Source organism: Centroberyx affinis, unplaced genomic scaffold, assembly GCF_046629955.1.
Source record: "Centroberyx affinis isolate AG114_WGS23_722 - 3 ecotype Tasmania unplaced genomic scaffold, CSIRO-AGI_Caff_v1 ptg002565l_1, whole genome shotgun sequence".
Classification (NCBI taxonomy): Eukaryota; Metazoa; Chordata; class Actinopteri; order Beryciformes; family Berycidae; genus Centroberyx; species Centroberyx affinis.
In genome coordinates this window covers 1-24,148 of record NW_027280775.1, presented here as the reverse complement: position 1 = coordinate 24,148, position 24,148 = coordinate 1, and the positions used below count along the sequence as shown (strand labels likewise).

The window sequence follows — 24,148 nt, the reverse complement described above, 5'->3', positions numbered from 1 at the left end:
ATGAGCCGGTGGCGTCGCTCGGTGGACGAGCTGCAGACGAGGCGGCGGCAGCAGTGGGAGTGTGAGCGTGCTCAGGAAGCTCTCAGTAAGGTCACTTCCTGTTTCCAGCAGCTGGCCTCGTCGCTCGGCGGCTCGGCGGACGGCAGCTTCCTGCGGGAGGAGATGGACGAAACCAGAGCGCTGGCCCACCGCATCTGTACAGGTCAGAACATCACTCCGTCCGTCCGTCCATCCATCTGTCTGTCTGTCTGTCTGCCTTCCTGTCTATCTGCCTTCCTGTATATTTGTCTGTCTGTCTGTGTACCTGTCTGTCTGTCAGTAGGTCTGTCCAGGCGTCTGGTGTGTCTGTTGTCGGAGTGTGACTCCGCCCCTTCCTTCTCAGAGGAGAGAGAGAGCGCCGAGCGGTCGTGGGTTCTCTTCCTGACGGCGATGGAGAACTTTCTGTCAGACCTCCACAAGGCCAGCGATCTGATTGGACGGTTCCCGCTGAGTCAGCGCTACGACCGACGCTCATTGGTCAACACAGGTTCAACTTCCTCCTCCGCTGTCAGGCACAGAGGCCAAAACCTCAGGTGGATTCTGAAGCCAAAAAGGAAGTGTCGGCAGACGTCCGCTAGAGTCCGGCTCCAAAAAGACTCCATGAAGTCGATGGACCACAACCCAACTTCTGATAAAAATATAAAGTCAATACATTTTTTCCACAAGAGGTTTTGGTCTCAGCAGCTAATTTCACTTCTTCTAATATGTATCCATATGGAGATTTTCAAAATAATTGCGTCATTAACGAGATACAACAGATAAAACACAGGGTTGTTTTCCTAGTGATCGCCGATTACGGACCAATAGCAGGCGGAGCAGATCTCAGATCCTGTACAGACCCACAGTGTGTGTTCAGTTCAATTCAGTTCAGTTCACTTCACTGCTCTGAAGCATTACCACACGGTTATCGGTTAAATAATTCCAGTAACGTCACTCAAATACCACAGGTGATAACGTTACCTAACGTTAAAGTTTATAGGGCAACGGAAGATGTGGATGTATGTAAATTAACGGCAGAGCGGGGCTCGGTGCAAACTAGTAAAATAGTGACAACCAAATTTATGAATGAGAGTGAATTTGCATCTGTCTGGTCACACTGGAGCAGAGCGGAGTCACATGACCAGACTGTCTGTAGGGTAACAGGAGTCACTTCACTCCGATCTCGCAATGGCTGTAAATTATGTCTGTAACCATAGTAACATTTACTTCAGACCAATATGGCAGCTACCTGCTGTATTTTCTGTTTACTTGACATCAGTAACCAGAGGCGTCAATTTATCCATCAGATCTTAATAAACTGCCAACTGACAGCGGCGTCATTTTCTCTTTTTCCATCACATTTTAACTGCAACATTTGGGCTGAAGACCGCAGAACTGAAGGAACAACCGCAGTGTTGAAGAAACAGACTGGATAGAAAACTTGAGAATGTCTCCCAACACTTTTTACTTGTTAAGTAACGTAACGAGTGTCAAGCCTTAACGTCACGTAACAACTAGCTGTCCGGTCCGGTTCTGGTTCACACTACTCAGACCGACTGAATCCACTCTCAGATTTGGTGTCAATACCTGAATTTTCAGGTAGTGAGTTCGGTTGTAGAATGCGGTTCTCTCCTTAATAACTGAACTGTGTGAACTGAACAGGATTTTGCTCCAATGAAGAACGACAACCGTATTTAGCTGCAGTGGAACTTAGCCCATAGAAGAAAGGCCATCTGTTAGTCAGAGACGCTCTCTAGAGGCTGTCTGACGAAGAGACTGACTGATGACTGACTGACTGACTCACTGACCTACTGACTGACTGACCTACTGACTGACTGACTGACTGACTGACTGACTGACTGACTGACCTACTGACTGACTGACTGACCTACTGACTGACTGACCTACTGACTGACTGACTGACTGACTGACTCACTGACCTACTGACTGACTGACTGACCTACTGACTGACTGACCTACTGACTGACTGACTGACTGACTCACTGACCTACTGACTGACTGACTGACTCACTGACTGACTGACTGACCTACTGACTGACTGACTGACTGACTGACTCACTGACTGACTGACTCACTGACCTACTGACTGACTGACTCACTGACCTACTGACTCACTGACTGACTGACTCACTGACCTACTGACTAACCTACTGACTGACTGACTGACTGACTGACTGACTGACTGACCTACTGACTGACTGACTGACTGACTGACCGACTGACCTACTGACTGACCTACTGACTGACTGACTGACCTACTGACCGACTGACTGACTGACTGACCGACTGACTGACTGACTGACCTACTGACTGACTGACTGACCTACTGACTGACCTACTGACTGACCGACTGACTGACCTACTGACTGACTGACCTACTGACCTACTGACTGACTGACCTACTGACTGACTGACCTACTGACCTACTGACTGACTGACCTACTGACTGACTGACCTACTGACTGACTGACTGACTGACCTACTGACTGACAGACTGACCTACTGACTGACTGACTGACCTACTGACTGACTGACTGACTGAATCTACACATTTGTGAATATTTTTTCTGTGACTTCACATTCATTTTTGTTCTTCAAGTTCTCACATCAAGTCTACAAGCTCTCACATTTTGCGACATATTTTCTCCCCCCCCCCCCAGGCTGCGGTGACGGCGTGGTGGGCGTGGCCGCTCGGGCCGCCGCGGTCCAAACACCCTGGCTCACCTGGGAGGAGGAGCCGAGCCCGGACCTGACCGATCACATCGCCGGACTGGAGGCCATGCTGAGCGACATGCAGCTGAAGGTGAGACGCAGAACCGGAACACAGAGAAAGGTTCTCCGCACGGTTCCTCTGTCCGCTGGAACCTCTGATACAGAAGTAGAAGGTGTAGATGAGTCTTCCTGACGTTCTGCCGCAGGTTCCCGTCCCGTTCTGGGCGGTGGAGGCGACTCAGCCGGCCTGGGCCGAGGTCCGGGCCGAGCCGGACCGGGACGAGCCGGACCGGGACGCCAGCCTGGAGGACCTGATGGAGGTCGAGGTCGTCTCCCACGACAACAAGATGGCCGCCTGCTGTCATCCGGCCTGCTGCCGCCTGGGCTGCGCGCTGTAGACTGAGGGGGAGGAGCTTCAGCCGGCCGAGGGGGAGGAGCTTCAGCCGGCCGAGGGGAGGAGCTTCAGCCGGCCGAGGGGAGGAGCTTCAGCCGGCCGAGGGGGAGGAGCTTCAGCCGGCCGAGGGGAGGAGCTTCAGCCGGCCGAGGGGAGGAGCTTCAGCCGGCCGAGGGGAGGAGCTTCAGCCGAACAGTCAATCAGTCCAACAAACTGCAGCTGAAGTCCCACCGGCTCACTGATTTCTGCTTCCTTTCCTTCCTTTCCTTCCTTTCCTTCCTTTCCTTCCTGATGGTGTGAAAAGCTGATTGTTTGTAACTGCTGGATCCATGAGAATCTTCTTCTCTTACATGTTATGTGGTAGAAATAAGAAATGTTACTTTGTCCTAGTTAGGATGCAACACACATTTAGACGCACAAGCCTGAATTTATAACAGAACTAAATTAAATCATGATAATATATATAATCTGTATTAAATTATACTTACTCATTTTAGGCCAAACAGCAGTTAGAATTATTAGAGTATTAATAACAGACCAGTGTAAACCTACATCAGAATATTATATTATATAATAAAGTGATTTAAATCAAGTGTGTTAGTTTTGGTCAGTAAATGGATGGCAGCATGGAGGTTCCTCCTGTGTTCCTCCTGTGTTCCTCCTGTGTTCCTCCTGTGTTCCTCCTGTGTTCCTCCTGTGAGGAGGAACCAGGGGTTTGACAGCATCCGGCTCCTGAATCCTTGCGGTTTCACCAGATTTATAGCGAGGTGCTCACCTGATACTGTGTTCATTATCCAATCAGAAAGCTGTACTGTCTAACCAACAGTCGGGTGCGTGGCTGCAGCAGGAACCCTGTGATTCGCCCGCATTTTAACACCGGATTGGTTGAATCTTGAGGTTCCAGCTCTCACGCACGCCCCGAAATCCACGAGTCCCAGGAGCATCCAGACCCCATCTCATCAGCAGCACGCGATCTGCATCTCTATGGGGTCCTGAACCTTCTGTCTGAACGGTTCTAATAGAAACCGCGTTCCTTCTGTCTGAAAGGTTCTAATAGAAACCGCGTTCCTTCTGTCTGAAAGGTTCTAATAGAAACCGCGTTCCTTCTGTCTGAAAGGTTCTAATAGAAACCGCGTTCCTTCTGTCTGAAAGGTTCTAATAGAAACCGCGTTCCTTCTGTCTGAAAGGTTCTAATAGAAACCGCGTTCCTTCTGTCTGAAAGGTTCTAATAGAAACCGCGTTCCTTCTGTCTGAAAGGTTCTAATAGAAACCGCGTTCCTTCTGTCTGAAAGGTTCTAATAGAAACCGCGTTCCTTCTGTCTGAAAGGTTCTAATAGAAACCGCGTTCCTTCTGTCTGAAAGGTTCTGCTGACGCTTCATGCAGGAACGTCTAGAAGAGATACCAGTTTGATGAGCCATTTCTACCCATCATGCACTGGGCCTGGCAAGGCGCCAGTCAAACCAGATCATCAGTCAGAACGGCTGAAGAATAAAACTAATAAAGCATTATGGTCCGTATTCTTTCATTTCTATAAAGAGCGTCTCTGTAGAAGATATAGATGTGTTGAATTTATTTGATATCATATATATATATATTGTTTTTAAAAAGTGTTTTTTCTTATCCTGAGTGACATCAGAGCGTCTCACACACACACACACACACACACACACACACACACACACACACACACACACACACACACGTTGAAACCTGACACCAGTCAGCGCTACAGAACAACTTAAAAACATCTGGACATCAAATTGAGAAACAAGCGGTCAGCAGAATAATGGAAGTTGGGAATATTTGCACTCAGATTGTTCCAGAACCTTAAAAAATGTAAAGGACAAACGCTGCAGAGTCACACAGTGATTTGTTATGAAGCTTCAGTTTAGAACCACAGAAGAAGAGTTCAGAGGAGCGAAGATGATGAAACCTGGTTTAGACTGGAACTTCATCCAAATAAAACAGCTTCATTATATTATCTTATTATATCTTTACATTATTAGTTCACATTAGTATCTTTGAGCTCTGGGGAAAATGCATCTGAACCAGGAGACGGTTCAGTCAGCAGGTCGGTGCTCCAGGTTCCAGCTGGAGGAACCAGAGGAGAACCAGAGGAGAACCAGAGGAGAACCAGAGAGGTTTTAACATCCTGTTTCCCTGCAGTGCTAATGTTATGTTAACCATATTCAGTGGGGGGTAGAGTACTGAAAATCTATACTCAAGTAAAAGTACAATTACTCCCATAAAAAATGACTCAAGTAAAAGTGAAAATTACCATTTGAGAAACCTACTCAAGTAAAAGTAAAAAAGTACCTGGTTAATAAATTACTCAAAGTACAAGTTACTTTCCATTTTAATATTTTTTAGGGTGTGTGGGCCAGTGCAAAATAATGAAAAAAAACCAACTCTTGATAAAACTTTCTCAGCCTTTATAAAACAGAATATAAGTCTGTTTAACTCCAGTATTTACAGACATTATCGAAGTAACCAAACCTGTTACAGCCCCAAAACGCAGTAGATACCGAATACAGTACAATTAATTCAAACTCTTTTTTCTGATTTTCTGTTCTGTAGTATTACTCCCTGTACCAAGACCTGTCAATCAACTAGAGAATGAAAACTTCTCTCACATTTTTCATTTGGGGATTCCCATCTGTTGGAAGCTGCCTCTTGTTCTGGGTTTTGCTCGTCATCATCGCCTCGTGGTCAGAAGACAGCTGGAGCTGATCTTTCCTCTGCCCCCCCCCCCCCCTCCTCCCCCCCCTACAGCAGACTAGTTGTAATGAAGGTATAAATGGCAAATGTAGCAAAGTAAAAAGTAGATTACTGGCTGAAAAATATACGAGTAAAGAGTAGAAGTACAGTTTAAAAAAATAAACTAAAACTACTCGTTCCTTAAAAAAAACCTCCTCATGTGCGTTACTTGTAACGTGTTCCTAGCCCTGACCGTATTCAGCACCGTTAGCTAGCAGAACCCTGCAACTGTACATTTCAAATGTTTAACCCACAGAACTTAAACGTAACGGTTCTTCCACTGTTTGTCATGCTAATTTGGCTAGTGCAGGATAAAATGGCAGTTATGGAATTTTAAGTGTAATAATAATAATAATAATAATAATAATAAAATGTTGGCATCTACAGTAGCTCAGACTGTTAACTGCCCAGTGGAAAAGAAAGTGTGGCTGCAGAAACAGGATTGTGTCATCAGTTAAGAACTTTATTTATTCACACGCTGGTTCAACAAACATAAAAATATTTTACAAACACAAACAGATCCAGACGAACAGACGGGAAATAAAACTGCAGCCGCTTCACTTCTGGTAGGTGGAGAGTAAATGGGCTTTAAAGGCTGGAACAGACAAGACAGCTGGTTAGAACTACAACTCCCATCAGCCCCTGCTTCCTGTCTGTGTTCAGGCTGCCAACTGACCTCGGGTCCTTTTTAATGACAATTTAAATAAAACCTAAGACCGATTTCACCCAGAACAATCAAGAACACAGAACTCAATGAAGAACATTTTAATTTACATAATCAATTTAAAACATCTGAAGACTTTAAGAACCTGCAGACAGTTTAGAAGTTCTGTAGCAGAACACTAGATCACATGAGGACCTGAGGGAGTCCAGTCGCATATAGTCCAAAGTCAAACTATAGACCCAAACATAGTTCTACAGTGTTCTGGGTTCTGCAGTGTTCTGGGTTCTACAGTGTTCTGGGTTCTACAGTGTTCTGGGTTCTACAGTGTTCTGGGTTCTACAGTGTTCTGGGTTCTACAGTGTTCTGGTTCTCACCTTCCTGGTCGTCCCAGAGTTCAGCAGCGGCGGTGTTCAGGGGACTCTCGTTGTTTGGTTCTGATGGAAACAGGAAACAGGAAACAGGAAGTCAAGTCTCTGATGGAGCTACAGAGCGTCAGAAGTGAGAACGCCAGTCTGGTTCCAACTGGAACTCTCTACAATCAGTTCTGTAGATAATTCTGGTTAGACTGGTTTCCTCCCAGTAGACTGATGGACCAGATCACTGGTAGTTAGACTAGAGATGGAAACTCAATACAGAAAGTTGTTGGTCCGTCTCGTGGGTCAGGAACATACAGTGGAACCTTCAAGGTATTCTCTGAAGGCCCTAGAACCCTAGAATTCTAAAATGGAAAAAGAAAAACATTCTGTCCAATAAATCTGTTTTGTCTATATGTTGTTATTCGTTATATTATGTGTTGAACATCTTATATTTGTGTCTGCGGGGCGAGAAATGTTCTTTTTTGGCAGTTATGTGTGTTGTAAAAATTCAACCAATCAGAATCTTTCTCTGGTGTTGCTGGGTGGATTTTCTACCTCGGCTTCTCCCTTCAGGGCCTTCGGTTTCTCGGCGGAATACCCCGGCTGTTCATTTGAATGAGAGCTTAATGTGGGATAGACAGTTTGATCAACCGATCGGATTTGGATTTATTATTCTTCCAGGTTTTCCCGCGGCCTCGGGGTTTTCTCGCCCGGCAGCATCTGTTAGCTGAACACAGTCGCTATCTCAGCGCGCGGTTTAGCTAGCAGAGTGAAAATGGCAGCAAGTGGAGAAAAGTCTGACATCCTCACAGATTTATTATCGCCGCCTTTCTGCAGGTGAACCTTTAGTGAAAAGCTACAGACACTTAATCTGGATCATATCCAACCTTCAGAAGGGTTTGTTCTGCATTTTCAAGCTAGCAACTGAGAAGAGAAGGAAAGCAAACAATCAACTTTCTGACCGAGTCACTGAACAGTTTGTTAAAGGACAGGAGGAGGATTTTGTCTTAGTGAGTTAAATATATATTTTAATATTTTAATGTTATGGACAGACGGAGCAGACCGGTTGAACTTGTAACGGCTTTTCATGTTTGGAGTTGTAGTTTGGATCCAGAGCAGATGGTTTACAGCGGTGAAGGCCGAGGTGTGAAGAGGGTTTACTGTGGTGGAGGTCCAGACCTTTGACTCCGCCCACTCCACCAGTTGACTGATTCTGGTCTGGCATCGTGACACGAAACGGCGGTTTCTCAGTAGAATTGATCGGTCCAATGAGCGCCAGGGGGGACTAACGATTAGCCGATCAGAGCCAGGGGCGGGACTAACGATTAGCCAATCAGAGCCAGGGGCAGGACTAACGATTAGCCGATCAGAACCAGGGGCGGGACTAACGATTAGCCGATCAGAGCCAGGGGCGGGACTAACGATTAGCCGCTGTAGACAAGATGGACGCTGCTGTCCAGCTGTTCTGAATCCATTAGAAGTCGTGGTACTTTGTCTTCTCTTGGCTCCGTGTCAAACACGCTCGATCCTGTCTGACCCGTCTCTGGTGTCGTCATGGTTACGCATCAGCGTCGACTTCAAATGGCGTCAGATTCAGGCGGATACGCCGGGCTCTAGTGATCGGTTAGGGAAAATCGAACCCCCCCCCCCCACGGAAATCTGTTAGAGTGGAGACAAAGAGACTGAAGATGGAGACGGAGTGGAACCAGTTGACGGTTCAGTCTGAGATCAGACCAGTAAAGGTCTGATACCCGACCGGGTAGACCTGGTTCTTAAAGAAATAATTCAGGCTCGGGTCAGCTCAAAGAAACAGATCTCTGCTGGTTTCCTCCCAGTAGAGACTGGATGGACAGCAGGATGTTAGTGAACTGGGTGAACTGGTCTCAGTAGGATGTTAGTGAACTGGGTGAACTGGTCTCAGCAGGATGTTAGTGAACTGGGTGAACTGGTCTCAGCAGGATGTTAGTGAACTGGGTGAACTGGTCTCAGCAGGATGTTAGTGAACTGGGTGAACTGGTTACCTCCCAGCAGAGACTGGATGGACAGCAGGATGGAGCGCACGTCGTACAGGGCGGACCACTTGTCCTTCAGGATGTCCAGGCAGATGAAGCCCTGCTCGTCCACGTTGGGATGGAAACACGGAGACACAAACTTCACCCGAGGAGCTTTGTAGGGGTAACCGCCCGGGAAGTCCAGGGACAGCTTGAACCGCAGGCCCTCATACACCTAGAGACAGACAGGTCAGAGAGACAGACAGGTCAGAGAGACAGACAGACAGGTCAGAGAGACAGACAGACAGGTCAGAGAGACAGACAGACAGGTCAGAGAGACAGACAGACAGGTCAGAGAGACAGACAGGTCAGAGAGACAGACAGACAGGTCAGAGAGACAGACAGGTCAGAGAGACAGACAGACAGGTCAGAGAGACAGACAGGTCAGAGAGACAGACGGACAGGTCAGAGAGACAGACAGACAGGTCAGCTCATCTGTTTCTGCTTTGATCCTGTTCTGATCTCATTCAGGATCCTGTTCTGATCTCATTCAGGATCCTGGTCTGATCCTGAATCAGATCAATTCAGACTGACGGGAAGTTTTTTTTTTTTTGCCAACACTGCTCATCTGCATCTCATCTGCATACTGTAACTTCAGCTGGGCAGGAACACTGCTGCATCACACAACACAGACACCTGATGGACACTTCAGTCCAAACTGTACTCTCTTCTCCTAAACCTCTGAACCCCTTAATCTCTAAACCTCTGAACCTCTAAACCCCTAAACCTCTGAACCCCTAAACCTCTAAACCCCTAAACCTCTGAACCCCTAAACCTCTGAACCCCTGGGCCCGTATCCACAAAGACTCTGAGAGTCTCAGAGAGTCTTCTCTCAGCCTAAAGTCCCTTAGCAAGCAGTCCCAGCTCAGCAGAGATTTAGGAAAGTTGTCAGAGCGACTGAGCAGGAGGACAGGAGGTGTGGTCGACCCGTTGCTAGGGGCGATGCTCTCTTTGGACGCTGTCATTGGTTGATCAAGAAAAATCAACACGCCTCTTTTTGTCGTCCAGAACGAACAGAAAGAATCACCCGAGAAAACACAACTTACTCGATATTAACGTGTGGTTTGTAGGTGTTCGGTTTTCAATTTTGGGATTCGGATATTCGTTTTTTTAAATGTAATTTTATATGTAACGATCGCTGCTTGGGTGTCTATACAGTGATGTCACACTTCCTCTTGCGGAGTCAGAGTTTACTTCTGTATGGTGAAGTCTCTCTGAGTCCAGCAGCCAGCTGCACCAGCTGAGCATAAAGCTCCATCATAAGTCAGGGTGTAAAGTCACACTAACTGTTACTGAAACTAGTCAGTTTGACACTGAAGCTGAGTCTGTTTAGTTTCACCAGGAGACTCCAGGTACATCTGAGCTAGAGCTAGAGCTAGAGTGTGAACACAGACCACTGACCAACACACTGTCAGACAGAGACGCTTCCCCTGCCGCACCGTTAATACAGAACCCGTTAATACAGAACCCGTTAATACAGAACCCGTTAATACAGAACCCGTTAATACAGAACCCGTTAATACAGAACCCGTTAATACAGAACCCGTTCATATAGAACCCGTTAATATAGAACCCGTTAATATAGAACCCGTTAATACAGAACCCGTTAATACAGAACCCGTTAATACAGAACCTGTTAATACAGAACCCGTTAATACAGAACCTGTTAATATAGAACCTGTTAATACAGAACCCGTTAATATAGAACCTGTTAATATAGAACCTGTTAATACAGAACCCGTTAATACAGAACCCGTTAATACAGAACCTGTTAATACAGAACCCGTTAATACAGAACCCGTTAATACAGAACCCGTTAATACAGAACCTGTTAATACAGAACCCGTTAATATAGAACCTGTTAATATAGAACCCGTTAATATAGAACCTGTTAATACAGAACCCGTTAATACAGAACCCGTTAATATAGAACCCGTTAATATAGAACCCGTTAATATAGAACCCGTTAATATAGAACCCGTTAATACAGAACCCGTTAATACAGAACCCGTTAATATAGAACCCGTTAATATAGAACCCGTTAATACAGAACCCGTTAATATAGAACCCGTTAATACAGAACCCGTTAATACAGAACCCGTTAATACAGAACCCGTTAATATAGAACCCGTTAATATAGAACCCGTTAATATAGAACCCGTTAATACAGAACCCGTTAATATAGAACCCGTTAATACAGAACCCGTTAATATAGAACCCGTTAATATAGAACCCGTTAATATAGAACCCGTTAATACAGAACCCGTTAATATAGAACCCGTTAATATAGAATATGTTAATATAGAACCTCCTTGATAGAACCTCCTTGGGCCGCACCTAGAGCTAAAATCAACGACTATCATGTAACCATGGCTACGCGATCGCAACAGAAAAAGATTAGAAATCTTGGAAATTTGCAAACATCAACAAACAGGAACGTTATCGAGTTTAAAGCAGGCTGTAAGGATTCATGTTAGTTTGCCTCCTGTACCAGTCTAGCCCAGATAGCAGCCTACAGCTAGACTAGAATTAATATAACGTTAGACAACAAGTGACATCAAGCGGTTTAACCGTTATTTTCAACGGAGCAAAAGTTAGGCATTTCCCCCTCAGGAAACATTACTGATGGCTAAAGAAAGTTGTAGATTTGTTATTCGTCAGTTCAGTGATCTAAACTCATGTCCCAGATATAACTCAGTGGTTCCTCCTGTCCCCCCCCCCCCCCCCTCCTCTCCATACCACCTGAATGGGAGACTGAAATGTTCGGATTACTGAAATATGCATGACAGACACGAGGAAACTTTATGAAATCACTGTATAAAGTTCGTATTCTGCATCGATGAATACAAATAATCACCCAAGTGTCTGTAATACTCTGTAATACTGTCTAACACCTGAGTCTGAAGCTCCACCGGGGAAGCCTGTAACATGAAGCCTAGTTTAGGCTCCGATGCTGTGTGTGTGTCTCTGCTCGGGGAAAACTAAAGAGTATAAATCAAAGTCACCATACGGTTCAAAAGGATGTGATCCGTCACGGAGAACACGCTGCCGACATAAACCGTCCTGGATCTGTTATTTTACGGAGGACTTGACACCCAGCAGGAGGTCGGTGTAGTTTAAGTTGTAACTTCAGTCTACGTTGGAACTATTTCAGTCGGTGCAACCGTTAAAATGTTAGTAATGCGTAAACTCGGACTTAGTGAGACTTTACGTTCAAACTAGACTACGTTTGAACTGAAGTTCAGCTGCTGCAACCGGCTGCTGGTCTCTAACTTTATGTTTTACCGTAAAACTTCAATTAAAAGCCGAGTCCCTTCACTGGCCGGGTGAGGCTTCATGTTCTGACAGATAAAGGCCGGTCTGTTAGAAGGCGGCAGAGAAAAAACCTCTCTCTCTCTCTCTCTCTCTCTGCAGAAAATAACGTTTAATTTCTGATTCACCAGCTCTCTCTCTCTCCATTCACTTTCTAGCTCGCTCGCTCTTTGTGAACAGCTTTCATCTTTACTAGGATTCAGTCTTAGTTTTAAGGGGAAATCCTTAGAGAATGTCGTCACTCTCAGAGTTTTCTTAGAATTTCACCACTAGGACCAACTGTCAGTACTGGGAGGCTTTGTGGAAACGGGCCTGAGCCTCTAAACTAGAGATGCACCGACTGCAATGTTCTTGGCCGATTCCGATTTTCTTTCTAAGAACTATAATTGACAGCATACACAAACATTTTTTTTTACTTTTCTTTAATGGAAAATTAAAATTCAATTGTATGTTCATAATAAAACATTGACTATTAATAACTTACATTTTCTCCAAAACTGCACCAGGTTACAGGACCTTCTCTCACTCAAACAAATCTCAAAATATAAAAGTGCTCCAGGTTACTGGACAGAACTTTTCTGTACAAATAAAATCCAACTGAAAATGAATTGCAGTATATCTCACTTTATCTAACATGTTTTACTTTCCCAAAAGAAAACAGGTGCAACAGATCTATATAACAACACACCTAAAGTAATTTATTTACATCAAAAGGTTTTCCATGCAGCCCAGCCCAATGTGATGGAGATTTAAAGAGTCATAGTGCCATCTGGTGGTGAAAAAAAATGACTTTTTGTTTTGACTCGGCTGAGATCGGGAGGAAGCTCGTTTCTCCCACACAGTAAGCAGGCTGACCGATATCATGATGTGATAAACTTTAGCTTGAAAAGTAAAATCTATACAATTACATCATATCACCGTTTATTTCCATGCACATGCGCGAGCTTCTGTCGGCGGAGAGAGAGACACAGAGTACGGTGGTTTCGCCGCATCGGCCGACGCTTCCGGAGTTTTCCCGGGCGCGCGGTGCCGGTCCGAGGTTTCGGCGGGGGTCCCGACGCCGGCGCGTCACCGGGTGCCCGGCGAACGGGTTTTCCGGCAGGATCGGGAGGATCGATGCGACCCGTGTGCGCGGTGGAAAGGACAGCGGCGAGAGAGACGGGACGCGCCGGAACGGAGATCAGTACGGCTGTATGGAATATTACAGCGGAGTTTTTACCGTTACATTTGGTCATTTGGACCGGTCATGGCCGATCAGCTGGAAACCGGCCGATCGATCGGTGCATCTCTACTCTAAACCTCTAAACCTCTAAACCCCTAAACCCCTAAACCCCTGAACCCCTGAACCCCTGAACTCCAGACTCGGACTGAGTTTGTCGGGGAAAACTCACCGTTCCCTGAGCGCCGTCGATCGTCCCGATCCATCTGAACAGGTTGTCTGACTCTGGGAAGGCCGAGATTCCTTTGTCACCCGACATCTGCAGCACACACACACACACACATTACTGACACACACACATTACTGACACACACACACACACATTACTGACACACACATCACTGACACACACACACACATCACTGACACACACATTACTGACACACACACACATCACTGACACACACACACATCACTGACACACACACACATCACTGACACACACATCACTGACACACACACACATCACTGACACACACACACATCACTGACACACACACACACATCACTGACACACACACACATCACTGACACACACACACATCACTGACACACACATCACTGACACACACACACACACACATCACTGACACACACACACACACCACTGACACACACACACACCACTGACACACACACACATCACTGACACACACACACTATATGGTAATAGTCACAGTCAGACTTAATGATCCAGTAGAAAGTGACTCAGCACATCAGACCCACAGAGTGAAAGAACTTCTTCTCCTTTTGTTCTTCAAGTCAAACTGAGCAGGATTTCCCCTGAAAATATCAACTGATCCAGAATGATCCTCCTCCGTTGGCAGTGTGTGTGTGTGTGTGTGTCAGTGTGTGTGTGTGTGTGTCATGTTATGAATGTTGGTTTGTGGGCGTCGGCCTCCTGTCAGCAGGTGTCTGTCACCTGCTGAATCCTTTTCTACCTGAACGCCTCGCTGACTGAACTCTGACAGAGGAACTGACCTCTGTGTGTGTGTGTGTGTCAGTGTGTGTGTGTGTGTGTGTGTGTGAGCTGCAGCTAGCTACTGCTGTTAGCGTAGCTTCTTTGTAGTAGAAAAGTTGCTAGCTAAGCTAACAGCAGCTAGCTGTTACTCGCTCTTCATCCTCCTCCTCCTCTCCCTCACTGGACTGTTTACTGGTTTTTACCGAGTCAACTGTGAAATTTCAGTTTACAAGCCACAGGCAGCAAAACCCTACTCAGTATGACTTTAATGAGAGATGACTGGTCGCCATGGTTACCAGCCAGTCAAACGGCTGATCAGATTCATTCGATTACCAAGACTGTCCCTTCAGTCTGTATAAAGCAAGAGTCTCACCATCAGAGTCATCAGCTCCTGTTGCAGCCTGCAGGCAGAGAGCACACACACACACACACACACACACACACACACACACACACACACACACACACAATTAAACTCAGTGTTACAGCCAGTTGAGTCAGTTAGCTGCTGGTTCAGGTTCAGTATGAACAGTGTCCATCAGGTGTCAGTAGTGTCGGTGGCTCTGCTCACGCACCGTTTGGACACCGAGCCTCTGGCCGCGCTGCCGCCGGTGTCGCTGCCCTTCAGGGCGGCGGGAGAGCTCGCGGCGGCCGGGTCCATGTTCTGAGAAGCCATCGCTGCTAGCAGGTTCACTGCAACACAGCACACGTTACTTTACTTACCGTTACCGTTAGCTAGCCGCCCCGTGTCAACGGAGCAGCTTAACGTTAACGTTACTTCTCATCTACAGACTACAGACGGTCTACAGACGGTCTACAGACGGTCCGGTCCGGTCGGTTCAGCTGGACAGACTGCTATCTGCTGCGGCTTCATGCTAGCTGCCTGCCGTTAGCTCAGCTAACTGTTAGCTCTGGACGTTAGCCTGCTAACTGTCTGTTAGCTCAGTTTAACAAAGTCACAAACAACAGTAAGGAGTCTGAAGTGAATTACTAATTAAAACAACTCATATGCTGCAGCTACATTTCAGCAGTGGATAATACTTTACGGTATTGTCGCAGTAAACTTGCCTGTAGTTAGCCGGACCGAGCTGAGCTTTCCCCGTCGGATTCAAACTGAACTTCCTCCCGCCCCCCGGTTTAAACCGGATCGTTCTCCACCCAGACGGCCAATCGGCTTCTAGCTTTCAAAAATAAACCACCACATGAAAACCAATAGGAAGGACGCGCACGCACAACGCACAAATACGATTGGTCAGAGAAACGTCCGGGACGTGACGGAACCGGCCAAACAAACGTCACGTAACTAACCCGGAAGCGGTCGCGGTTTTCTCTGCGTGTCGCGGCCAGCCCCCAGGCGGCAGGTCTAAGCCTTGCTGCCAGTTTGACATGGTGGCCAACGGTGGTACTGCAGCCTAAAATTCACCTGCGGCCCAAAAAGCGTTTTTCCCATAGACGGCCATTGTAAAAGACAGTCCTCTAAAACTGTTCAGAAGATTCCTACAACACCACACAAGACCTTAAAACACTCTTTCAATTATGTATTTTTTAATCATGAAGGCTGATTTTTTTAAAAATCACTCAGAGCCGTATAAAAGGCTGTTTTTTGTGTGTGACGTCACCCCAGGGTACGAGCCAAGCACGCGCCTCTGAGCTCTGCATCGGGGACGAGCGTCCTGCTTCCTCTGCTGCTCCGTCTGTCAGCTGTGTTCCTACAGTCCGGCTTCGCTTTTATTAAGATATTAAGTATTTTACATGAGTAGCCCACCGGTGTTTAATATGTACAGATAACAACTGATCACCGAAAACTGAGGTTTGGGATTAGGTGTGTTTTCTGTGCTTGTTCATGACATGGAGATGTAGACAGCAAGCTAACTATTAGCCTTGTTTTTAGCCTAGTTGACATGTACTCCACAGTCTGTCTGGCGAACCCAGCTAGTCTGACATTACATGCTATTTATCACTTTTGTATTTCGTTGTGAATTAACGTTATGTTCTTTTAATTTTTTTTTAAATAAACGATTTTAAATAACTTGCCCTGCACGTGATTTCTAATTCAGTTTCATGACAGTATTGTATGGTGCTGTGTGGTGAACCTGCTTAGTGACTGTGAGTCTAGCTGCCAGTCAGAGTTACACTGTGTTTCTAAACAGAAGTGTCTGTGGCTGCTGTGAACCAGGTCCACATTTAGTTTTGACAGATTGAACTAACTATATGATGACATCTTGTCAAACTACCACGGCAAAGTGCTGTAAATGTTTGTACAAGCATAACTTACAGGGCCAACTCGTGATTTTCATTACCTAGTTCTGCTAAGTAACTCGTAAAATAGCAAGGAACTGAAGCTGCATTTAAATGTCAGAATGTAATGTATTTTCGATTGGATTGGATGCCTGTTTGAGTCGAAGATAACAACTCCATCTTGTATATAATTTTCTAAATCCTCTTACAAAAATTTAATAGGTTATTTAAACTAAATTAGATCTACATGTTGACGCTGAATGAACATTAAGTATTGAGGGGCAGACGAATATGAACTTTAGGAGATTCCTTCTCTCTCTCTCTTTGCTCTCTCAGCCGCCCCTCCCCCACCAAACTGTCCGTTCCCACGCTCCACCTGCAGCTGCTCGCTCCCGACCTGCTCACTTGATGACGAGAGCGCGACTGGGCTCGCTCGTGGTCGCGCCACTCCTGGCGGGAATACGTAAGCAGACGCTACTGCGCAAGTTCCGTGGGCCGCACATCACGGAAGTAAACCAGGAAGTAAAAAACTTTTTTGGCGTATGCGCTGGGTGAGCAGCTTACGTTCAAATGAATGGGCGGCCATTTTTCCGTTCAGCCTCCAGTTAATATAGAACCTCCTTGGTCGCGGCTCGCGGACAGACAGTTTAAAGATGAACGCGCCTCCCGCCTTCGAGTCGTTCCTGCTGTTTGAAGGAGAGAAGAAGATCAGCATCATCAAAGACACCAAGGTGCCGAACGCCTGTCTGTTCACCCTGAACAAGGAGGACCACACGCTGGGCAACATCATCCGATCGTAAGCTGCTGAATTAGCTGCGGGCTAACAACGGCTTTACAATGGCTTACAACTGTTAGCTGCGGGCTAACGGCTAGCTGCACGCATTTACAATGGCTTACGACTGTTAGCTGCGGGCTAACGGCTAGCTGCACGCATTTACAATGGCTTACGACTGTTAGCTGCGGGCTAACGGCTAGCTGCACGCATTTACAATGGTTAGCATTGTTGCAGCGATCCGCAGGTTTGTCCTGACCAATCAGACGGCAGCTCACTGCTGGTTGGACCAGAAAAACAAACTAACAGCAAACATTCTCAGGCTCTGATTGGTGGAGCAGCTCCACACTTTAATTCTCGTGATGTCATCAGTGTCAGTACCTGCGGTGATGTCACATTAATGATGTCACGTGTCAATACCTGCAGATATCACAGAAGTGATGTCACTGTAGTGATGTCACTGTAGTGATGTCATGGTGTTCTGTGTTCTTGCAGGCAGCTGCTGAAGGATCCTCAGGTTCTGTTTGCCGGCTACAAGGTTCCTCATCCTCTGGAACATAAGATCGTGATCCGGGTCCAGACAACGCCGGACTACAGCCCGCAGGTCCGGCTCCTGTTTCCTGTTTCCTGTTTCCTGTTTCTGATCTAGCTAACTTCCACTTTTCACCGGACTGAATTCAAACCAGTAGATTTTAGGCTGCAGCGATCGATCGATCGATTGATGGATCGATCGATCGTGGAACCGTCTGATCGCCTCACAGAGCTGCAGCTGTATTGATCTGTTTGGATCAAAGTCAGCACGTACACAGGAAGCGTCAACATATCTGATGTTGTGCTAGTTGGTCATTATTACACAATATCAGATAATTGGCACCAAATTTACTTGAAGTAGTTGCATCATATTTGATTGAAAATGAAAATATTCCAACCAATCATGTTGTAAACTCAGAGTCTGTTCTGTTGGAGGAAGACGAACAGACAGGACAGCCGCTACAGCACAGTGCATGCTAACTCAGGTTATGCTAACTCAGGATACGCTAACTCAGGATATGCTAACACAGTGCATGCTAACTCAGGATACGCTAACTCAGGATATGCTAACACAGTGCATGCTAACTCAGGATACGCTAACTCAGGATATGCTAACACAGTGCATGCTAACTCAGGTTATGCTAACACAGTGCATGCTAACTCAGGATACGCTAACTCAGGATATGCTAACACAGTGCATGCTAACTCAGGTTATGCTAACACAGTGCATGCTAACTCAGGATACGCTAACTCAGTGCATGCTAACTCAGGATACGCTAACTCAGGATACGCTAACTCAGGATATGCTAACACAGTGCATGCTAACTCAGGTTATGCTAACACAGTGCATGCTAACTCAGGATACGCTAACACAGTGCATGCTAACTCAGGATACGCTAACTCAGGATATGCTAACACAGTGCATGCTAACTCAGGTTATGCTAACACAGTGCATGCTAACTCAGGATACGCTAACTCAGGATATGCTAACTCAGGATATGCTAACTGTCCACAGGAGGCGTTCACCAACGCCATCACAGATCTGATCAGCGAGCTGTCGCTGCTGGAGGAACGCTTCCGGGTCGCCATCAAGGACAAACAGGAAGGGATTGAGTGAAGCTCCTGATGTCATTTCCTGTTTGTCACCGTTAGCTTCAGTATCATGTGGATTCTGTTCTGTTTGTCTTTTTTCACACCTGTTCAATAAAAGCTCATGTAAGGGAACAGCCTCGCTTTTGTGACAGAAAAAGATTTTGCTGTTAGTTTTCCAACTAAAACAAATAACATCTAAACGCTTCAGTGTGACTGAATATTTATTTTTCTTCTTCACTTTAACAGTTTAATCCAATCAAACGTATCAGATTTAAAGACTTTAACTTATTAAAGAGTTCAGATTTAAACATTCAGAGCAGCGTCAGTATTCGGGACTCAAACTGCTGGACAAAAAACTAACTTTTAAAGAAAAATCTATTTTTGTTGCCGTCTTTTCTTCTTCCTCAAATTAAAGGAACAGTTCAGTATTTTGAACCCTGGGCCCAAATAACATGTTTTCCGTCATAATCCCTGTTAGTAGAAACCAGAACCTCTAGCTGCCTGCTCCCACTCTGCTGCAGTAGAAACCTGTTTGGAAACTGTGATAAACGTTGATTTGCAAAACGTGACGCTCACAGTATGATCACACCGCTCAGGATGTTATCTGGAAAAATTGTACAACACCAAGCTTTCTGTCAGTAGTTGTTTTATTTGATAGGAACTATTTTCTCTCAAAGGCGCTCCGCCTCCTCAGTGGAAGATCCACAGAGTCAGAAGAATCCAAAATAACTGCTGACAGAAAGCTCGTTTTTCTTTTTTTTTTCCAGATAACATCCTGAGCGGTGTGATCATACTGTGAGCGTCACGTTTATCACAGTTTCCAAACTGGTTTCTACTGCAGCAGAGTAGGAGCAGGCGGCTAGAGGTTCTGGGGGGATGATGAGGGAAAACATGTTATTTGGGCCCAGGGGTCAAAATACTGAACTGTTCCTTTAACATCGTGTCTGAAGCGCTTCGCCAGGTGCGAGCCAATCAGCAATCACTTTAGTCAAAGAACAGGGACGGTGATTGGTTGAAAGACGATGCAACATTAACCTTTAATGTACCAACAGTCTTCCTACAATTTTCAATTAAAAAATTCCAGACTTTTTCCAGACCTTGATTTGTTTTGAAGATTTTGTCTGGTGTTCAATATGATTTATGCAGATAGACATCTTGCCCCTGCTAACTAGGTCACATCACTGTAGAGATGAAGATTGTTCTTCACAGAGACAAATATCAGAATATGTGAGATGATTGGCAGGGTTCCTACACGCTTTCCATTTTAAAATTCCATATTTTTCCCAGACCCTATGTTCTTGACTGGATTTGATGTTGGTGGGTATTTGATATAATGCAGCTGACAGCGGCTGGGTAATAAGAGCGTCCCTCTATCTGAACATTATTCTGCACATCAACAAAACCTGTGGACTCAAAGTGGCTCTACAACAACATAAAAGCTAGAATGATGTGTGTATCGGACCTGAACCGCAACATTTTCCATACTTTTCCAGACATTTTTTCAAATTCCCAAACTATTCAAGACCTGGAAATGATCAAATTCATTTTTAATACTTTTCCAGACCTGCGTAGGAACCCTGTACCAAACTTTAACTTTGTATTAACACTTTCTGATAGTAAGTACTGATGTGATTCAGCCACTCAACACAAACCAGTCTGTCAGTTCTGACTGAAGGTTCCAGTAAAGATAAAAATCACAACAGAAAAAAACTTTCTACTTTTTATTTCCTGTTTAAAAAAGGTAGAATAAAAATCACAATGAACAAATATTCTGAATAATCAGATGAGTCACATGATCAAACCCTCATACACCACTCTGCTCTGATTGGCTCATCACTACTACAGCATCCAACACATTTTAGAGACCTAAGGGCTGTTTGCAGGGTCAGGGGTTAAAGGTCAGGGGTCGCTGGCTCTCTGAGCCTCCATGGCTTTCTGCATCTTCTCCACCATCCAGACAGGAACAGAGAACGGCTTCAGCTCGTCCATCTTGACGTCCGGACAGTCCCTGCAGCGCGCGCACACACACACACACACACACACACACACACACAGCTGGTTACCATGGCAACAACACAGAGCTGGGACTGTAATCTGTTACCATGGAGACCAAGTGCATCAGTCTTACTTATACTCATCACTGCGAGAAAGATCCTGGATGTCCTCTTCTATCAGCAGGTAGGCCTACACACACACACACACACACACACACACACACACACACACACACACACACACACACACACACACACACACACACACACACACACACACACACACACACACACACACACACACACACACACACACACACACACACACACACACACACACACACACCACAGGAAGCAACGGGGCTGATGGGAAATGTAGTCTTAACAAGCAGACAGTAAACATGTTGTCCTCCACCAGTGATGTAGTTCTTGGGTCAGTCAGTGATTGTGAGTGAACTTGAAATATGAGTGAAATTGTATAAGCATTTTGGTATGGGACAATGAAAGGACAGATTGACCATATATTTCTGTTGCCTACTCTCCTCAGAATTAGGCTTACAAGTTATATACAGTTTACAATTTCCCATTTGGCAGACGCTTTTATCCAAAGTGACGTACACATGAGATTTTAATACAACACAAGCAAGGATCTAGTCAGGAGAACAAGGAGAGTAAGAGCCATAAAGCTAAGATCTGGTCCAACAGGACAGAGGTATTATATTATTATTAGTATTATTACTATTATTATATCTTGAAATGTAGAAACTGTAATTGTCCTGTTTTTACTCAATACAGTACAAAATATAAGAACTACAATACGCAATAAATACAATCCGTACATTACACAATGTACACTACAATACAATTTATAATACAATATACAATATAACACACAACACCAGGAGCGTGAGTGTTATGAATAATATAAATGCTAAATGATAAGTGATATATGGTATTGCACAGTAGGTAAGTGGTAATATGATATAAGTAGTGAACACTGAGGCACAGTGGTAGTGCAGTGATGATGCAATAACAGAACAACAGTCCAACAGCTGGACAATAACTACAGTGTCTTGTGGTTAGAGGTTTGACTCTCACTTCAACACATCAACCCAGTCTGATGTCTCAGTGTGTAGCGTGTGGAGACTGTTATGTTACCTATGATAACTTTAACTGTGTTGCTTTACCACTGAGTCCCCATTCATTGTCAATGCCGCCCCCTAGTGGCACAGAGTCAACGTTACAGTGTGACTAACTAACAGATGGAGACCGATCCATAGTCCCTCCTTTGGTGGGGGACAGTTATGGCTGGGCGATTAATCAAATTTTATTTTCGATTACGATTACGAGATGAAACACTGATGTTCAAATGAAACCAGAAATATAAACTATAACGATACATTGTTTCTGAAACATTCATGCTACGATAACTGTGATCAATTCCTCAGCAGATGAATAAGCCCCGCCCCCTTCTTTCTTACAATTTTAATTTGATTGGTTGAAAATCTGCATCCAAAAAACCCTGCTCTGAATCTGATTTGATCTAATCTGATCTAATCCAATCTAATGTAACTAGATATAATACGATAATGATAATAATAATACTACTAATAATAATAACATAATCCAATCTAATCAGACTAATGTAATGTAATCTGATCTAATGGAATCCAATCAGATCTAATCTAATCTGATCTAATGTAGTGTAATCTGATCTACCAAAGATCTAGTTCTGGTTCCTGATGTGTTTATAGTTCTGGCTGCAGTGGGAACACAGAGCGATTGAAATATTTTTACAGTTATAGTTTTCTTTATAGTTATATTTATTTTTATAGTTATATTTATCTTTATAGTTATATTTATCTTTATATTTATATTTATCTTTATAGTTGTAGTTTTCTTTATAGTTGTAGTTTTCTTTATAGTTATATTTATGTTTATAGATGTGAGGAGCGTCCAGCTGCTCTCCAGTCAGTTTAAATAAAGATTCATCAGATTTGAATTCCTTTTCTTCTCACCATCTTTCCTCCTGTCGCTCTCATGTGCTGCCGCTCCGCCAGCCAGTGTTTATCCTGAGCATCAGCAGCATACTGACACACACACACACACACACACACACACACACACACACACACACACACACACACACACACACACACACACACACACACACACACACACACACACACACACACACACACACACACACACCAGACTTATTAAACTACATGTGTAACCATTATAATTCATATTTGTGTGTGTGTGTGTGTGTGTGTGTGTGTGTGTGTGTGTGTGTGTGTGTGTGTGTGTACCTTAAAAAGATCAGCATGTTTGATGTAGATGCGTCCTCTGGTCCCGCCCATCCCCAATGCCCTGCACAACAACATGACAACATAAACATGACAACATAAACAACAACATGACAACATAAACAACATGACAACATAAACAACATGACAACATAAACAACATGACAACATAAACAACATGACAACATAAACAACATAAACAACATGACAACATAAACAACATGACAACATAAACAACATGACAACATGACAACATAAACAACATGACAACATAAACAATATGACAACATAAACATGACAACATAAACAACAACATGACAACATAAACATGATGACACCATCAACAACAAGACAACATTAACATGACAAACAACATGACAACATAAACAACAACATGACAACATAAACATAAAAACATGACAACATAAACAACATGACAACATACACAACAACATGACAACATAAACATAAAAACATGACAACATAAACAACAACAAGACAACATACAACAAGACAACATAAACAACACAACATAAACAACATGACAACATAAAAAACATGACAACATATACAACACGACAACATAAACAACAACATAACAAGACAACATCAACATGACAACATAAACAACATGACAACATAAACAACATGACAACATAAACAACATGACAACATAAACAATATGACAACATAAACATGACAACATAAACATGACAACATAAACAACATGACAACATAAACATGAC

At 44.6% G+C, this 24,148-nt stretch overlaps 3 protein-coding genes and 1 long non-coding RNA gene across 6 annotated transcripts; 2 read left to right on the top strand and 2 right to left on the bottom strand.

The window, feature by feature from the left end:
- On the top strand, nucleotides 1-3,149 carry LOC139656870 (regulator of G-protein signaling 9-binding protein). The gene is made up of 4 exons (XM_071534503.1): nucleotides 1-202; nucleotides 323-526; nucleotides 2,700-2,842; nucleotides 2,958-3,149. Exons 1-4 carry the CDS (start codon nucleotides 1-3, stop codon nucleotides 3,147-3,149), a joined length of 741 nt encoding a protein of 246 aa, XP_071390604.1.
- A 3,204-nt stretch (nucleotides 3,150-6,353) lies between these two features.
- On the bottom strand, nucleotides 6,354-15,621 carry ube2c (ubiquitin-conjugating enzyme E2C). The gene is made up of 7 exons (XM_071534504.1): nucleotides 15,535-15,621; nucleotides 15,042-15,159; nucleotides 14,840-14,867; nucleotides 13,678-13,764; nucleotides 8,945-9,149; nucleotides 6,942-7,001; nucleotides 6,354-6,498 (listed from the first exon to the last, which is right to left on the bottom strand). Exons 2-7 carry the CDS (start codon nucleotides 15,140-15,142, stop codon nucleotides 6,461-6,463), a joined length of 519 nt encoding a protein of 172 aa, XP_071390605.1. The 5' UTR covers nucleotides 15,143-15,159; nucleotides 15,535-15,621; the 3' UTR covers nucleotides 6,354-6,460.
- Nucleotides 15,622-15,770: 149 nt separating this feature from the next.
- Nucleotides 15,771-19,286, top strand: polr2j (RNA polymerase II subunit J). 3 transcript variants are annotated; one of them, XM_071534507.1, is made up of 4 exons: nucleotides 15,771-15,810; nucleotides 17,337-17,500; nucleotides 17,972-18,080; nucleotides 19,023-19,258. In XM_071534507.1, the coding sequence occupies exons 2-4, from the start codon at nucleotides 17,358-17,360 to the stop codon at nucleotides 19,122-19,124; spliced, it is 354 nt and encodes a 117-aa protein (XP_071390608.1). In that variant the 5' UTR covers nucleotides 15,771-15,810; nucleotides 17,337-17,357; the 3' UTR covers nucleotides 19,125-19,258. The 3 variants fall into 3 exon arrangements, with proteins under 3 accessions (XP_071390608.1, XP_071390609.1, XP_071390607.1); XM_071534508.1 differs by lacking the exon at nucleotides 15,771-15,810 and having other exon boundaries at nucleotides 17,257-17,410; nucleotides 19,023-19,286; XM_071534506.1 differs by lacking the exon at nucleotides 15,771-15,810 and having other exon boundaries at nucleotides 17,267-17,500.
- A 1,527-nt stretch (nucleotides 19,287-20,813) lies between these two features.
- LOC139656875 (uncharacterized) lies at nucleotides 20,814-23,510 on the bottom strand. Its single transcript, XR_011696159.1, has 4 exons — nucleotides 23,406-23,510; nucleotides 23,112-23,183; nucleotides 21,228-21,283; nucleotides 20,814-21,107 (listed from the first exon to the last, which is right to left on the bottom strand). It is a non-coding gene; the product is annotated as an uncharacterized lncRNA (long non-coding RNA).
- Between the last annotated feature and the right edge of the window lie 638 nt (nucleotides 23,511-24,148).

Bases quoted from the DNA above. Each gene is read 5' to 3' on its own strand.
- polr2j (XM_071534507.1), top strand. From the start codon at position 17,358: ATGAACGCGCCTCCCGCCTTCGAGTCGTTCCTGCTGTTTGAAGGAGAG. The intron at 17,501-17,971 runs GTAAGCTGCTGA...GTGTTCTTGCAG, and splicing joins CTGGGCAACATCATCCGATC to GCAGCTGCTGAAGGATCCTC. The intron at 18,081-19,022 runs GTCCGGCTCCTG...AACTGTCCACAG, and splicing joins CGCCGGACTACAGCCCGCAG to GAGGCGTTCACCAACGCCAT.
- ube2c (XM_071534504.1), bottom strand. From the start codon at position 15,142: ATGGCTTCTCAGAACATGGACCCGGCCGCCGCGAGCTCTCCCGCCGCC. The intron at 9,150-13,677 runs GTGAGTTTTCCC...GTCTGTCTCTAG, and splicing joins TCGACGGCGCTCAGGGAACG to GTGTATGAGGGCCTGCGGTT. The intron at 7,002-8,944 runs GTAACCAGTTCA...TGTTTCCATCAG, and splicing joins CATCCAGTCTCTGCTGGGAG to AACCAAACAACGAGAGTCCC.
- LOC139656870 (XM_071534503.1), top strand. From the start codon at position 1: ATGAGCCGGTGGCGTCGCTCGGTGGACGAGCTGCAGACGAGGCGGCGG. The intron at 527-2,699 runs GTTCAACTTCCT...CCCCCCCCCCAG, and splicing joins ACGCTCATTGGTCAACACAG to GCTGCGGTGACGGCGTGGTG. The intron at 2,843-2,957 runs GTGAGACGCAGA...GTTCTGCCGCAG, and splicing joins TGAGCGACATGCAGCTGAAG to GTTCCCGTCCCGTTCTGGGC.